At 39.8% G+C, this 18,504-nt stretch overlaps 1 protein-coding gene across 1 annotated transcript in view; it reads right to left on the bottom strand.

Moving 5' to 3' along the window:
* MDN1 (midasin AAA ATPase 1) overlaps positions 1–18,504 on the bottom strand; it is a 462,551-nt gene that overhangs the window by 177,374 nt on the left and 266,673 nt on the right. Inside the window, exons 52-54 of the mRNA XM_077487249.1 lie at positions 15,870–15,976; positions 15,627–15,760; positions 6,187–6,347 (exon numbers count right to left, since the gene is read on the bottom strand). Coding sequence (XP_077343375.1) covers positions 6,187–6,347; positions 15,627–15,760; positions 15,870–15,976 — 402 coding nt within the window. The remainder of the gene's footprint in view (positions 1–6,186; positions 6,348–15,626; positions 15,761–15,869; positions 15,977–18,504) is intronic.

Raw genomic sequence — 18,504 nt, 5'->3', positions numbered from 1 at the left:
AGTATAGAATGTCATGTTGCATGTTAAATCGGTTCTAAAGGCTTTTTTCAATAAACATTTTGTACTTACCTGCTCTGTGCAATGGCTTAGAGTGGCCCCCTCTTGTCTACGGTTAAGAGGAATTAAACCCCGCTATACTCAACCAATGCAATTTCCGCCAGCATAGACATCTTTGTAAAAGGTCTTCAAGGTTCGAAATTTACAGTAATCTTGATTGGCTGGCTTGTGGTTTTGGTCTAAGAGTCACACCAAATATATCCTACTGGGAAGTATCATGACATGTGTACCATTTGCATACTGGCTAATTTGATAGATATTCTTGTAGCTTACAAGTCACTTAGATATTTGGCATACATATAGTTCACTCAGTAATTCTGCACAGTGATGAAAATTGTCAAGCTTATATTTACCACACAAGGGTGACCATAAAACTGCACAGATTAGGTTTGTCACCAACTCGACATAATGCTAAATAGGTTTGGATATTACATATTTAAAGCTAGAACTTAGATTCTTAAATTGAACTTATGCATCAATAACACTGCTTTTACAAGGCACGAATTAACTGTTTCAATTCAAATTGCAGGCACCATGGAGGATAACACTTAGCCAGTTGCAGTAATTGGAAAAGAAACTTCTCATGCAGATATGGATGTCATTGAGATTTCAACCAATTACTGATGCATTCGTGGCGACACCACTCGGGTGGTGCTGTTTTTAGATCACTGGGTTTTCTACATGCATGTGCAAAAGGATGCTTTAATTACGTATTTGAATCAATTTGTTTTGACATGAGTTTTGGTGGCTCTAAATTGTGGTTGTAAATTCTCCTGCATATGTTTAAAATTTGTATGAAAATAAAACTCTGGATTTATACTTTAACCACTTAACCTCCGGAAGATAACCGAGCTATTTTTTGCGATACGGCACAGAGTTACTTTAACCGGTTCCCAATCGGTGCACGCCGATGTACGTTGGCAGAATGGCACGGACAGGCAAATGGGTGTACAGGTACGTCCCTTTAAATTTGCCGCCGTTCCATCACGTGCACGCGTCGGCCCCTCCGTGAGTTAGATCGCTGGTCCCGTGGACTCGATCGCCACGGGAATACCTGCGATCATCTCACGGGGAGGAACAACGGGGAGATACTAATGTAAACAAGCATCTCCCCGTTCTGCCTAGTGACAGTGTCACTAATCTCTGCTACCTGGGAGCAGAGCTCAGTGACGTGTCACATGTAGCCACGCCCCCCCCCACAGTTAGAAACATGCCCCAGGACACACTTAACCCAGCCCCCTAACCCCTTCACTGCCATTGTCATTTACACAGGAATCAGTGCATTTGTATAGCACTGATTGCTGTATAAATGACAATGGTCCCAAAAATGTGTCAAATATATCCAATGTATCCACCATAATGTCGCAAAAAAAAAAAAAAATAAATAAAATAAACACGCAGATCACCGCCATTACTAGTTAAAAAAAAAAAAAAATGTAATAAAAAAGGCCATAAAACTAGCCCCTATTTTGTAAATGCTTTAACTTCTGTGCAAACCAATCAAAGGCTTATTGCAATTTTTTTTACCAAAAACATGAATAATATGTATCGACCTAAACTGGGGGGGGGGGGGGGAATTATATATTTTTGGGGAATATTTATTATAGCAAAATGTAAAAAAAAAAATGTATTTTTTTTTTTTAACACAAAAATTGTAGCTTTTTTTGTTTATAGCTCAAAAAATAAAAACCGCAGGGGTGATCAAATAACACCAAAAGAAAGCTCTATTTGTGGGGGGAAAAAGGACATCAATTTTGTTTGGTAGCCAAGTTGCATGACCGCACAATTGTCAGTTAAAGCGACGCAGTGCCGAATCGCAAAAAGTGGTCTGGTCTTTGGCCAGTCAAATGGTCCAGGGCTTGTCGCTGTACCCAAACAAAATGCATAATTTTTTTTCCCACAAATAGAGCTTTTGTTGGTATTTGATTACCTCTGCGTTTTTTTGGGGAGGTTTTTGCGCTATAAACAAAAAAGACCAATAATTTTGAATAGAAAATATTTACTTCCTGCTATAAAATATATCCAATTTAAAAAAAAATTGTAAAAAACGAAAACTACTGGCAATTTAGGCCAATATGTATTGTGCTACAAATGTGTGGTAAAAAAAATCTCAATAAGCATACATTAATTGGTTTGCGCAAAAGTTATGGGATTTTTTTTTATTTTTTTTTACTAGTAATTGGGGTGGACAGTCGGGACACTGACACTTTTTGGGCACCAGTGCTAATAAAAAAAATTATGCTGTTACTGTACTAACGACACTGCCTGGGAAGGGGCTACCAGCAAGGGCAAAGTGTTTCAGTCCCTCTAACTACTTTTTTTTTTATTAAACACTGCTCTGTAATTGTCAAATATTGAACATGAACATTACTAACATGTCATATTGCCGGCACTTTTACTTTCTTTAGAAATAGTTTGTTATTCAGATATTGGAAGCAGGCAGGTTCCATTTTAGCTGTGAGCATCTGAAGCCCTACTGTGTTAATTTCCTGTATTTCTGTGCAGCTGGCTACCCAGCATGCACCTCCTGACCTCACATAATGTGAGGTCATCCTTCCTGACAGGTTGCCATAGAAATGCAGATGGAAGTTCCGCCCCATTGCTATAGCAACCTGTTCAGGAGAGATTGGATCTCCTGCTCGTGTCATTTCCTCTCTGCAAATAACGCAAAATTTCAGCAGTTGGCGATTCGTAAAGACTCCTGGGAAACATGGCGCCGCTATCCTAGGAACCCTTGCAAATCGCCTAGTGACAATCATCTAGGTGGGGAAGAGCGGAAGTAAAGAAGAAATCAATGAAAAAAAGATATTTCCCAGCAGAAAAAAACAAACAAAAAAACACATTGTGAAAAGTGTGAGCTAAGGGGATGCAATACATACAAAGTGCAGAGAATGGGTGCCTGACTAGTGCTTTACTATTGTGGGGGAGGTGCTTGTACTAGGAGAAGGCATGGATCAGTGCCCCAGCAGAAACACAGGATCCATGCCTTCTGTTCTGACAGAACGGCAATCTGCCTTGTTTACATAGGCCTGTGTACTGAAGCATTGGCAGGTATCGGCGGACATGAATTTTGCTGTACACGCTGATCAGCGCTCGCTGTGTCTAATCACAGCAGGAGCAGGCTGCTGGTGGAGCACCACAGACCCAGAAGTGCAGGTTCACGTACTAGTTATGTGATCCTGGGCAGAAGAGCCGCTCTGTGTGTGTGTGTGATAGAAAATATATGCATATTTTATATGGTTGGCAAGCAGTTCATAAACCATGGGCATAGTAAATGTCTCTGAAAGGTTAAATGTCTTTTTAGCAGATGTAGGGTACTGTAGAGATGTACAGAGAATAAAAGTAGTATTGAAAATGTCACAATTTTTCTAGGTAAATATATTTCTAAAGGTGCTATTGACATGAAATTTCCGCCACGTCATTAACAACCCATGTAATCCTTACATACAAAGAAACCAAAACAAATAAGATCAGAAATGAAGTTATGTAGGGAAAAGTATTGAACATGCAAACTGAAAATGTAATACTTCAGACAAATTCCTTTGTTGGGAATGGCAGTTTCAAGATGCCTCCTGTATGGAGAAACTAGTCACATGCATTATTCGGGTGCGAGCTTGGCCCATTCTTCCACAGGTTTTGTGGGCCTCCTCTATGAACTCTGATCTTTAGTTCTATTCATAGATCTTGATTCAAGACAGGCGATTGGCTGATCCATTCTAGCAGCTTCAATTTTCTTTGAAATCAATTGAGTTTCCATGGCTGTGTGTTTGGGATCATTGTCTTGCTGAAATGTGCACCCTCGTTTCATCATCCTGGTAGATGGCAGCAGAATTTTTTTGATCAAGAATGTCTTGGTTCAGTTTGACCACTCATGCTTCCTTCAATGACAAGAAAAATTGCGAGTACCGTATGCTGAAAAACAGCCCCACATCATGATGTTCTCACCTCCAAACTTCACTGCTGGTATGGTGTTTTTGGGGTCATGTGCAGTGCCATTTTATCTCCAAACATGGTGTGTATTATGGCATAGACTATTTTGCAGGCTTATCTAAATGTTGTGCAGCAAACTTTAAACAAGCTTAAACATGCTTCTTCAGCAGTGGAGTCTTGCATGGCGAGTGTGCATACAGGCCATGGCGGTTGAGTGCATTACTTATGGTTGGCTTTAAAACAATTGTACCTGCTAATTCCAGGTCTCTCTGAAGCTCACCATAAGTGGTCCTTGGCTCTTTGACAACTCTGCTGATAATTCATTTGACTCCTCTGGCAGAAATCTTGTGAGGAGCACCTGGCCGTGGCCAGTTTATGACAACAAATGATGTTCTTTCCACTTCCGGATTAGGGCCCTAACAGTGCTCAAAGCAACATTTAGAAATCCTTCTGTAACCAATACCATCATTATGTTTTGCAACCATAAGGTTGCAAAAGTCTTCAGAGCTCTATGCTCTTACCAATCATGAGCGGTTTCTTGTGTGACAACTTGGCAATGAGACACTTTTATATAGGTCATCACAGTTGAGACTGAACCAGCTGATATGAAAGAGGAACTACAGTCTGCTCAAATCATTTGTAAAAAAACAAAAACAAAAAAAAAACATCTTTGCCATTCTGAAGCTTCCCTCCAACCACTTTGATTATTATTCTATATATACTGGGATTCTGTACTTGCCAAATATACTACAAAAATCTCCCTCTACCAAGTATGGCTGCAACCATTTTAACTCTGGGCAGCTTAAGCTGCTGCCTGTTCACTTCCTGGATATACACAGGAGGCGCACATTCAGCTCTGCAGCTCTCATTGTCCCCCTTATGAATCACCCCCCCCCCCCCTCCCTTCCTGACAAACTCTCACAAGAGAGCTGTGCATAATGTCATAAGCCTAGGCTAATGACCAGACAAGAAAAAGAAAAGTGGGCTGTATAAGGTATTTACTGGCAGAAAAAAAAGTTTTACTAGCCAAAGTTAAAACAAAGGCAGAAGATTTAATAGATGGAAAGTTGAAAAAAATTACAGAATTTACGCTTTAATTTGCACTGACAAGGGGGCAGGATTGCTTTCTAATTACTGAGACTTCGGGTAGGGTCTTGGCTTTTCATGCGTTCAATACTTTTCCCATCTCATTCCATTTTATTGCACATGACTTATTTGTTTTGGTTTATTTGTATGTATGGATTACATGGATTGTTACAGACACGTGTTGAATATTTCATGTCAATAGCATCTTAAAAATATTTTTAGCTAGAAAAATGGTAACATGTTCAATACTCATTTTACCCACCATATATATGAAGCAAAATTCTATTTTGTGTACTGTTAGAATGTGCATTGTATATGACCAAAGAACACAGAGAAAATAATCCACTCCTGCGCTAGTGAGACATTCCATCCATTCACTGTTCATACAAGATCCACCAGGTGCAGCTGCTTTGCCCTAAAATTACCAAAGTCTGCAGAGCAATGCGTTTCCTAAAGCAAAGAAAAAAAAGAAAAAAAGGACGAGCTACCCTAGTGTAAAAACATTACCTTAATGTACAAAAGACTCTTACATAGGGCTGGTTGTCTGTGTGCCTCTGATCCATCCCCGCTGTTTGGCGTTTGTGTGCTCCTCCAGTGACAGACTAGGACTAAGCAGGTGGAAGTCCACAAAAGAGGCTGGGGAGATCACAAGAGCCTCCGGATGCAAAAGGCAGCAGGTAAAGGTCAAATCACCAGAGTCTGTGTGTTCTGGACAAGCAGACAATAGAAACAGCACATGCAAGCTGGGGAGATGAGCTTGAGAAAGCAGTGTAGTTGCCAGGGGTTCAGCAAACATTCATAGCGTAGCCTCCTTCAGGCAGAGTTTAATGTATTATTGTAGGTTTTATCCTTAATAAAAATAAAAAATGTACACTTGGGAAGTGCTTCCCTTGTTTTTTTCCCCCTTTTCTCATTGTATATGACCAAACCTATCCGGTAAACACCATGATCAGTGACATAATAAAGGTGCATGATATGCAGGACAGTTACATAAATGGATTTTATAAAGGGAAAAAAAAAAAAAACAATGAAAAAATTTAAGACATAGTTGAGACAAATCACTTAGCCGAGCTTGTAGTTGATCATATTAAGCACAAATACAATGGCACCAACCTTTGATGCTCATGTCCAAGGAACAGCTGTGTAATTGGCTTCAAGGAGTATTTTGCTAACCACTGCCAATGAAAGGTTAGCAGGGCCAAATCAGCTGACTCCAATCCAACAGTCTCAGACAAAACCCTGAATCGATCACGCCACTGGAGACAACAGAACAACTAAGAAAAAAAAACCACCACCAATTAATACATTAAAACAAAAAGGCTTAATGCAAGAAAATGTACTTTTACCAAGCATATTTTTCACCAAAAATATATACTGCAACTGACATACAGTGGATATAAAAGGTCTACACACCCCTGTTAAATATCAGGTTTCTAGGATGTAAAAAAAAAAAAAAAAAAAAAAAAAAAAAACCCCAAAGAAAGGATTTCAGAACTTTTTCTACCTTTAATAGGACCAATAAACTGTACAACTAAATTTGAAAACAAATTGAAATCTTTGGGGTGGGTGGGTAAAATTAAACTTAACAGTGTCATTACCAAGAACTGGAAGTACCTCCAAAATTGATGAAGACAAAAAAAAAAATGGTCAGGGAGGTTGCCAAGAGGCCTACAGCAACAATAAAGGAGCTGCAGGAATATTTGGCATGCAGTGCCTGTGTGGTATATGTGACAACAATCTCCCATAATCTTAATATGTCTGGGCTATGGGGTAGAGTGGCAAGATGGAAGCCTTTTCGTATGAAGAAAAACATCCAAGACCGGCTAAATTTTACAAAAACACATCTGACGTCTCCCAAAAGCATGTGGGACAATGTGTTATGGTCCGATGAAACCCGAGGTTGAACTTTTTGGCCATAATTCCCAAAGATATGTTTGGCACAAAAACACTGCAAATCACCAAGGCAACACCATACTCACAGTGAAGCATGGTGGAGGCAGCATTACGCTTTGGGGCCATTTTTCTTCAGCTGGAACAGGGGCCTTAGTCAAGGTAGAGGGAATTACGAACAGTTTTAAATACCTGTCAATATTGGCACCAAACCTTCAGGCTTCTGCTAGAAAGCTTAATGTGAAGAGGAACTGTCTTTCAGCATAACGACCCAAAGCATACATACAAAACAAAAGGAATGGCTTTAAGAAGATTAAACTTTTGGAATGGCCCAAACTTGAATCAGATTGAAAACCCATGGGGAGATGCCCTTGCAGTCTGACAGATTGTTTTTGCCAAGAAGATTGGCCAAATATTGTCCAGTCAAGATGTGCCATGCTGATAGACTCCTACTGAACGAGACTGAGTGCTGTAATAAAATCAAAAGGTGCTTCAACAAAGTATTAGTTTAAGGGTGTGCACACTTATGAAACCATATTTTAGTTTTTACTTTTACTTCCCTCCACCTAAAAGATTTTTTTTTTGTTCAACTGAGTTGTACAGTTTACAGGTCACATTAAAAAGGTGGAAAATTTCAGGAAAAAAAAAAGAAGATTTTATTTGCCAAGTGTACATATACAGAAGGAAAAAATAAAAATTAAAATCAGAAGACGGTTACATGTATAAATGTACATAAAACCATATAATAGTTCTTATGCTATCCTAGATATCTATACTGCTAAACTCAATATAGTCCATTGTACAAATAGTGCTTTTTCTGTTTTGTATGTGTTATCATGAAATGTAAAACGTAGAACATAGGTGTCCTTTTATTCTCCGATCTTTCTCCTCTATGTGCGAGTTTATGAAGCGGAGTAGATTGCTTCACCCTTGGAGGAGTGAAGCGATCTACAAACACCTCTAACACTGGAGAACGGCCCCTAATACTGCAATCTCGTGAGACTTTACGAGATTACAGTACTAGAAATTCACAGATACACAGATGTCAGTTTATTAAGCAGTGATAAATTATCACCGCTCAGTACACTGACAGAAGGTGTGATTAATGTTGGTAAAATAAAGAGTCCCCCTACATAATATATACATGTATATACATGTATATACATATATATATATATATACACATATACATATACATATATATATATATATATATATATACACACACACACACACACACACACACACACACATACATACATACACACACACATTATATATAAATGTATATACACACACACACACACATATATATGTGTATACATATAAATATGACAGGGGGACATGGTTACTGTCTTAGGGGGTCTGAACAAGACATAAGGAAATTATCTTCCTCTTTCCTCCTCAGATCCCCCCAGATTCTCTCTTCACTCCCCAATTCTCCAGCTCTGAGATGGTGAACCCAGGAGTGTGAATTCTGACTCAGATCGCCAGTGAAGCGCTGAGATCGCAGCTTCATAAACTGGCCGTTACTGTGTCATTCAATGAGGATTCTCCATGTGTGGAGATAATCGGCGGGAGAACAAGTTCAAACACTTCTCCCCCCAATTATCTCCGGTTCATAAACTGTTTATGGCTGTGATCAGCAGCGATCCTCTGGATCTTCATTGATCACTGCTTCGTAAACGGACACCATAGTGATGTAAAGAAGAAATTAAACTATAATGAAGGTGAATTCCTCCTTCAACTTTTGTGATGTGTGCGGTTATTTGGTCAGTAGCTACAAGTCAGATTTACTTATTGCGATCCATTCAGATCTCAGTATATACATATTTCAAAAGAAATATCTTACCCAAAACCAACAAATTTTTTGGGCACCCCCTGGCTTCATAAGTCAATTTATATAGTGTTACATTAGCATTGACCAGGCCAATTGATGGACATAAAAGAATAGTAATTGTAGTAAGGTTCTCACGCTGTTACTCATAACTTCAATTATGCCTAGAAATCCCAGTAATAGAGTACAAATATTCGGGGGATCAAACATATCAGCAATCAATTGGGTCACCTGCGACCAGAGAGGGCGTACCCTATTACAATCCCATACCATATGTAAAAATTATCCTTCTGCTGCTAAACATGACATGTGGGAGTGTCTCTTCTTCCAATTTTATACAGTCTAAGGTGTGTGGAGTATATTTAGTACAAGTACCTGAGTTGTATAATTTTGTTTCTGGCTGAGATAACGTGGGTGTATGAGGCCAACACTTCTTCCCAAAGCTCCTCCATTAGCTCAGGTATAATAGTGCTCCATCTCCCTGATTTTCTTAGCTTTTGGATCTCCTTGCCCATTAAGACATTATAGTAGCTAGATATTAATTTATTGACGTCAGGAGTTCCAATGAGTTTTTCTAATGTGGTTTCTACTAATGTAGTCCCAAACTGACTGTAAGAAATGTTATCCGTTTCATTTTTTTACATCTGACATTTGATGAAATCTGACATTTTAACAGGGGTGTGTAGACGTTATATCCACTGTATATACATCTGTTTTTGAATGGCATGCAAACTATCAAATTTTATGAGTATACCATTTCTTGTAGCAAATGCAAACCTATAACAAAAAAAAACAAAAAAAAACAAAAAAAAAACCTTAAGCTACCTGTGCATTGACAATTATAATGCGCTCTTCTTCCTGTATGTTATCTGAATCAAACCAGTTGATAGCTAATGGAAGTACAATATATACTGTACATTTATGTTGCATAACTAATATTTCACATTAAGTAGTAAAGGTTCCACCTACAAATATTAAGTGCCGATAAGAGAAAAAAAAATACATCAACTTGATTATGTAAATTAAGAAAACATTTTTGGGAAAGGAGTAGTTCTGTGTTCAAAGTTCTTTTCATAAAAACACAATGAACATAGATATAACTTTGATATAGCCCTCACCAAAATGAGGCATAGCATTAGAAAACCTCAGCCCACACTTCAGAATCAACTACCAGGTGGCATGGTCTTAAAGTGAAGGGCAAGTGAAAACCAATGCTCAAATCTACTCCCACCCCCATTCTAAGCCTATTCTATCTACCCTGAAGTAGACTTTTGATGTTGCTCTTCACATGATCAGGGTCCCAATGTCTATTTCAGTGTAGAGGAGGGACAGCGGACAAGAAAGCCCAGGGTAGCTGGATACCAGATACACCTTTGATAAAAGGGACAGAGTCAAGGTTTTTGAAAAATAATTAGGTCAGAAACCTGTACCTTCAGAGTGTTTAGAGTGAAATTTTGGTCAAGCCCAAATTGTAAGAATGCCAGACTGTAAGGTACAGAGTATTCCCTGAGGTTGAAGTGCCCTTGTTCACACCAGTCAAGAAAAGCATTTCCACATATGAGGATAATCTTTCTGGAATTGGCTTACTAGCCCTGTACCACGCTTACTGTCTATATTATCATCATTCTATATTGATGTGATTTTTACAGGTAAGCCGTTTTAAAAATCCTGTTTTCTTACACTCACATTAGGGGACACAGAGCCATAGTAGTTACTATGTGGGATGTCCCATAGTAATGGCAACTGAAGGGGAGGGGGGAGACAAAAAACAGGAGGCCAGAGGACTCGTACTGCAGGCTGCAATATACTGCGCCCAAAGGCAATATCCTCATGACCCTTAATATCAAATTGATAAAATCTGATAAACGTATGAACCGAAGACCAAGTTGCGGCCTTAGAGATCTGAGCCATAGAGGCCTGATAATTCACCACCCAAGAGGCACTAATCGCCCTGGATGAGCGTGCTCTAGCATAAGAAGGAAGAATTTTCTTATGTCGAAGCTTGAACAATCACTTGACTAATCCATTCGGAAAATAGTAGATTTTGACACTGCCTGTCTACATTTTGGACCTTCTGGCAATACAAACAAAACATGTGTTTTGCTAACCTGAGCGCTCGCCTTTAAATAGGCTCTGATCACTCTTACTACATCAAGGGAATGTAGTGCTTTCTCTTCCCTAGATTGAGGCTCTGGGGAGAAAAAAGCAAGAATAATATCTTGGTTTAAATGAAAAAAACCTGTTGCCACTTTTGGTAGGAATTCAGGATGACGAAAAAACAAAAAAAACACCTCATCCTTATGTATGATCAAATATGGCTCTTTACAAGACGGAGACACTAGTTCTGATACTCTTCTAGCAGAAGAAAAGGCAACCAGAAAGATCATCTTTCTTGTCAAAAGGAAATTTCTCAAAAAGGTTCAAGCGGCCTATTCAGCAAAGCCGATAAGATCAAATTTAAATCCCAAGGATTTAGAGGTGCCTTGATAGGGGGAATAATCTGTGTTACCCCCTGAATAAGCTATGCACCAAGATTGGGAAGCAGGAGGCCATTGAAAACCCTGACAATGACGGGATCTGGCTTTTGATAGTAGTAAAGGCCAGCTTCATTTCAGATCCTAAATGCAGGAAATCAGGGATCCTGCCTATGACATACTTCCTGGGGTGCCAACCCCTGGATCCACACCAAGAAACATATGCCTTTCAGACTCTATAGTAAGTGATTCTAGAAGCTGGCTTCCTGGCATTAATCAAAGTAGACGCTACCGGGGGAGTTCACCCACGATCTTTTATAGAGTGGGATTCAACAGTCAGACCTGTTAAATTTTTTGTCCGTAAGGTAGGATGAAATACCGGACCTTGTGCGAGAAGGTCTGGCTATAATGGCTAACCCAGAGATTTCAGGTAGTTACGGCTGTGATCAGACTCTGGTTTTAGACCCAAGACTGAATGATCTATTAAAAGAAGAACTTCTAAATAGGTTAGGAATTTAATCTGGCTAAAGGAGGTGCCAGAATCTTTCAGAACACACGTGGTGCTGTGGCTAAACCAAATGGCAGGGCCACAACCGAAAAGATAATTTTATATTTCAAAATACATACATTTCTGGTGAGTGGAAAAATTCGGCACATGGAGATATGCATTTTTGATATTGATTAAAGTCAAAAAACTCCCCTCCTTGAAGGATTGACACAACCGATCGGATTATGAAAGGATTGGATGTTTTAGAGCGGATTCAGATCTTCTAGAATGGGTCTTACCTCCCTGTTTGGTTCTGGAACCATAAAAGGTTTGAGCCAAACCCGGTGCCCTGTTCCACTAAGGGAACCCTCTGATATCACTGACTAGGATAACAGCTGATCCAGAGGCCAGAAAGACACTTTCTCTGGATCATTGGGACCATTTAAAAAAAAAAAAAAAAAAAAAAAAAAAAACGAGGAGACAAACTCTCGTAACACTAATCGTAACCTAGAGAAGGACTACAGACATCCATCTGTCTTGAGATTGTTCCTGCCAGATGTTGAGAATCACAGGACCTTCGCCCTCACCCGAAGGAGTGGGGGTGCCCCTTCATGAGAAGGCTTTAGCATTCTGCTTTATGGGCTTTCTGCCCCAAAATGTCTTCTCACCCTGGTGTTGCCCTTGGGGACTTTCCCTTGAACCTGACGGTTAAGGCCGTCGAGACTGCCTAGATGCAGATGCCCTTGGCATAGGAGAGGCAGCACGATTAAAGGAGAAATGTTTGAACCTCTTCTTTACTGGTAAAAAATAGAGCTTTCCCCATTAGAGGTCCTTTGGATTTACTTATCCAGATCGTCTCTAAATAGCCGTACCACATGAAGGGGTACCAAACTGGCTAAGAGCTTTTTACACGGTGCTTCGGCTGATCAATATGTCAGCCACAGAACTATGCGGTCTCCCATCCAGGTACTAACCAGGCCCAACCCTTCATAGCCTCCGAGATCAGATGAGATTGGGCATTTTCAAGGTGATGTTCTGCGAGAATGCACTAGTCCAAGCATAAGCCATTAGGCTTAAATGATAGTCTTTCCTAGCATCTACTGTGTGACACAGTGGATCAGATACACCAGCCCGTTGCTGAGCCTGCAGATCGGACAGAATTTCAGTTATCTCCACAAACTGTTCTTTAATGGACTGGGATACACCAATTGCAGCAAGAACCTGCTGCGCTACTGAGTTTGCAAAAGACATTGTCTTTAAAAAGAAGTTCCAACTTTTTATTTGTTGGATCCTTTAACATCAGTGCATTATCCTCCGGAATGGAAGAATCTGCTCACTGAGGTGATTGCAGCATCAATTGCTGGAACCCCCCATTTTCTTCATAGAAATCCTCTTTCATAGATGAGGTGTGGAGAATTTCTTGGGAGGATAATATTGTTTATCCAGATGTTCCCATTAAGAATACATAAAGCTTTTTTGCCATGCATGAATAGGAAAAAACATCCCCAGATGGGGGAGGTTCTAATGAACCCAGTCAGAGGTAGGTTCAAGCAGTAAAAAATGTTGAGTAAGGGAGTACACAAGCAACCTGTCTTGATGTTGCTACTTCCATATTAGGCTCCTCTGAAGAGGATAAATAAGTATCTTCCAAATATTTGGAAAGATCTACCTGACCCCCAGCCTCCTGCACCTCAACAAGAGGGTCCTGAGGACTAGATGGGAATGTGCTATGTTTAGCCCCACTATGGAGAGACATCATAGCATTAATCTTCTTTCCAATTTACAAATGATAGAAGAAAAAACCCTTTGTATGATATATACAGGGACTGAAGTGTTTTATGCAACAGTTTTCCCTGACGACTCAATCTGACTAGCTGTATCCCTCTCAGAGGAGGATGACATTCTTTTGGAAATGGATTCAGTTTATAGTGAAAAACATTGACCCGTTTAGAGAAGTTCCTGGTGCCATTACCATTCATAGCCTGAAGCATAAAGCAGAGGCACTATGCAAAAGAATGTACGTTGCTAGGCTATAGTTCAGCGCCATTAGCTGCTATTAATCCTAGCCTGGTAAAGTATAATGTGTCTGTCAAAGGGGAAAAAGCCTGTGTTCACCAACCTGAACAAGCCATCCTCCTGCTCTGTCCCTCCACAGCCAGCAGCAGCTTTCACATATACAGCACTAAAATCAACTTCCTACATGTGTGGCCGGCGTCTGATGCAATTTGCAACGCCCCCCCCACGCAAATTACACCCCCCTTTCCTTTCAAAGGAAACACGGATCTCCAGAATGGGCCCAAAGCATTATTTAGCGATCACATTGTTCCAGCAGAAGCAATGTTTTGGAACTTCACAGGTCCACTTTAGCAGGCATGCGAGATTTCGCTTTTAAACTTTATTACAATTCTGATAAAAAATATTCTTACCTTGGTTAATTCAACATTAACTATACAGAAGACTCAATATGGAGAAACATTTTTATTTTATTTTTATGTTTGAGGAGGTAGGGCAATATAGGTTTTCTCATTGTTGAATTTAATAAATGATGTTTTACCTGAATAGTGCAGTTAATTCCTTCTTTGAAGGAAAGTGATGGTTACATATTTAGTCTTACCCTGGTCAGCATGCAAGGTGGTGCAGTTCTAGTTTGGTTTACTTATGCCATCTCCTTTAACCAGTTCCCTACCAGCTGCTGTAGTTGTACTGTGGCAGGTCGGCTCCCCTGTGTAAATCTTTTGTGGGCATGAGCTCGCCCGTGGGTCCAGTGGAATCTATGTCCACCCGCGATCCTGGGAAAGAGGCAGAATGACCCCAGTGTAAACCAGGCGGATCCCCGTTCTGACAGGGGAGGAGAGAGATCAGCTGTTCCTAGTGATCAGGAACCACAATCTCTATCTTCTCCCAGTCAGTCCCCCATACAGTTAGATACACCTCCTTAGGGAAACACTTAACCCCTTCATCGTCCTAGTGTTAACCACTTCCCCACCAGTGCCTTTGATCGAGTGATCAATGCATTTTTATAGCACTGATCACTGTATTGGTGCCACTGGTCACTTAAGTCAAATTTGTCAGCCACAATATCGCAGTTCTGCTAAAAAAATTTGCAGATAGCCATTACTAGTAAAAACAAAAAAAAAAGTGCCTAAATATTTCCTTTATTTTGTGAATGCTATAACTTTTGCGCAAACCAATCAATATGCGCTTATTGCGAATTTTACCAAAAATATGTAGCAGAATATGCCTTGGCCTAAATGGATGAATACATTTATCAATTTTTTGTTTACAGCGTAAAAAACTTAACCACAAAAGGATATCAAAAACCACCAAAAAAGGCTCCAATTGTGGAGGGGGGGGGGGGGGAAAAAAAAAAAAGGACGCCAATTTTGTTTGTGCACAATGTCGCATGCCCACGCAATTGTCAGTTAAAGCAATGCAGTGCCGTACCGCAAAAAATGGCCTGTCATTAAGGGAGTAAATCCTTCCGGTGCTGAATTGGGAAATAATGAAAAAAGACAGGGGAAACCAAATAAAGTGTCTTGCTCTAGGTTCAGAAAACAGTCAAGTGAAAGGCCTGAAATACTATGGAAAATAACTATGGCCTACAGGATTTTCTGACTGAAGGGATCAATAGGTGAGGACTGAAAAATGTATTATACCCAAGTACGTTCCAAGTTCTCCCAAGGAAAGTTGGGTGAGCCTTATGGGTCAGACGTGTGTTTTCCTAGATCAAATATTTGGATTACTGTAGAACACTAAAAATAATTGAAACCCCATTTCTGTTTAAATATAATCAATTTACACATATTCAGACTGTTAGGAGAAACAGAGAAAGCAGAAACCAGATATTTGTACAACAAAATTTCACCTCATTTGTAGCTTCATTAGATAGTGGAGTGTGGTTGGACTGCAGGCACTCAAAGACAAGCATGTCCCATAGGTCAAAAAATGCAACAAGATGGGCAACCACTGGGTGAGGAAGGTCATGGTGAACAGCTGGATCTACACAAACAGAAATAATAAAAAAAGAAGTTATACGGATCCAAAATGCAAAAACAGAAAGTGTAATTGAGGTGTTGTATTTATTAAAGTTAGTTATAAGTCAACCTACCTTGGTGAAAATCTACAGCAATTTTCAAAGCACTTGATCTTTTCAGTTTTTTTGATGAATGGATCTCAATATAAGATTGACGCTGCCGGTTGAGAAGAACCAATCCCCTGTAAAGTAACCAACTTTTAAGTACTTTATACACACACACACAACCCAATTTAAAAAAAATAAAAAAAGTTTAAATCTACATTAAAAAACAGAATGCAATGATTTGCAAATCGCAAATCCATATTTTATTCACAATAGAAATAGAAACTAGAAAACAAATTGTTAAAACTGATAAAATGTACAATTTTAAAGAAAAAAAAAAAAAGGGTAATTTTGAAATAAAAAATGTATGGCAGCAACGCATCTCAAAAAAGTTGGGACATGGTCATGTTAACCATGGTGTAGCATCCCCTCTTGTTTAACACCAGTTGCTTGAGTTTTGGGAGAGGAAGGTTGTCCCATTCATGCCTGGATCTAGGATTTTATCTGCTCAACAGCCCTGGGTCATTTTTTTTGTTTCAAAATGTGTCAAGCAATCCAATTAAGCACCCAGACTCTTCTACTACAAAGCTATGCTGTTGTCATAGATGCAGTATGCGGTTTAGCATTGTCCTGCTGAAATATGAAAGGCCTTCCCTGAAAAAGAAGTTGTCTGAATGGGAGCGTGCGCTGCTCTAAAAGCTGGATATATCTTTCAGCATAGATGGTGCCTTTCCATAAAAAAGCTGCCCATTCCACACAGTAATGTGCCCCCATACAAACAGAGCTGCAGGCTTTTAAACTGAGCCCTGAAAACAAGACAAAAAGGTGCCTCATTAGTCCCTTGATTTCTGGCATTGTGGAATACAACTTGGTTGACAATCACAAATGGCTCTAAAACACACCCTATGAGATATTACTTTGGAACATAATTTTCCGACCATGCACATTACTGATTTGGAATTATTTAAGAACAAAAATATATTTGATGGGGGTTGTCCTTTCTTATTCTGCATCTTTGCATAGTCTTATAAGGTTTGCTTACAGATAAAAATAAATAAATAAAAAAAGACCATCAGCACATTTTGCAATCAGGCGTGTCATTGCCTATGACCATCACCCTTTTAATGTGCACAGGAATGATGGGTAAACTGCCATTTTTGAGTCATTCTTCTGTTATTACCTTCTTTTGTAACCAGCTACAAGCAAACTAAATGTACGCGCCTAATTTTTACATGTGTGCATTTTATTAGGTGCAGGTTAACTGACTTCAACTAACTCTGCACAGTCACAAGACTAGTCAGATTTTCTGCGCTAAACAGAAGCAGCACATGCTTTTATAACCATATACCATAAAGGTCAGAATGGTCAGGATGGGGTGCTGCGATTTCAAGCGTTGCTAAACCCAGAACCTGCATTCCCTAAAACTGGTCTCTCCCAATTTACAAAGAAATGTATTTTAGTAACTATAAACTGATGAATACCTTTTCTTATCAGTATATAGCAGCCTCGAGACTGCTATGGCCAGCTTCACACTGAGCCACAGCAGCACTAAAGTGGCGCTCCCGCTGCGCTTTTAGGCTGCTAGCGAGGCATTTTTAACACCCGCTAGCAGCCGAATAAATGGTTGAACACACCCATGTTGAGGCGCTTCTGAAACACTTCTCAGACGCTTTAGAAGTGCTGCCAATTAATTTCAATGGACAGGGAATTTTGGAAGCACTGTATACACCGCTCCCAAACAGGCCCAAAAATGCTGTTTGCAGAACTTTTCCTAACGTCCTGCAAGCGCCCAGCCCCAGTGTAAAAAGTCACACTGAAATGAACGGGGGGTGCTTTTCAGGTGTTATTTAGAGGCTATATCTAGCGCTAAAACGCCTGAAAACCATCTGTGTGAAAGTAGCCTATCAGTTCCTAATAAAGTTTGTAGGAGGAGTTCTCCTTCTCCCCTGGATCGTCTATCAGGACATTGCTGATCACATGCACCCTCCCAAGAAAATAAAAATAAAAAATAGCAACACATACCAAAACGAGCATGTGCAGCCTGTCACCTGGCTGTGTGAGCAACAGGTTATTTTGTGGAGACAGTGGAAGAAGAGGAGGATCAGAGAGACAGGATGAAACCGCCTTTACACAATGCAATGGATTAACATTTTATGTTCCACAGTGATTATACCAAGCATGCTTTACTGCATATACATACTGATTTTACTGTTGTGGGTTTAGTAACACTTTAACCTCAGAAGGTGTCTCTAATTTACCAATACCATTCTATTAAATACATTTAGTATATTTCAGCAACTACCAGCAATGTTTAAGAGGTTGTAAAGTAATCTTAATACATTCTATGCATTCAAATAAAAAGCCTTTTGTGGGTAGCAGCCCCCCTAATACTCACCCGAGATCCATCTCTATACAGTGGTGTTGAGTCCCTTCCCATCCGGGACTCCACCCTCCTGATTGGCTAACAAACAGCAGTGGCGCCATTGGCTCCTGCTGCTGTCAAAGCGAGTTAGCCGTTGACGGGAGGGAGGTGCCAGGAGTAGAGAAGAGGGACCCGAGAAGAGGAGGATCCAGGCTGACCTGTGCAAATCCACTGCACAGAGCAAGTATAACCTGTTTAAATATTTTTTTTTAAAAACAAGACTTAACTATAACTTTAAAATTA

The sequence above is a fragment of the Lithobates pipiens genome, unplaced genomic scaffold, assembly GCF_037356315.1.
Source record: "Lithobates pipiens isolate NorthernLeopardFrog02 unplaced genomic scaffold, aLitPip1_a1.2 Scaffold_18, whole genome shotgun sequence".
NCBI lineage: Eukaryota > Metazoa > Chordata > Amphibia > Anura > Ranidae > Lithobates > Lithobates pipiens.
The sequence above is the reverse complement of the archived record's forward strand: the minus strand, read 5'-3'. Positions and strand labels throughout refer to the sequence as shown.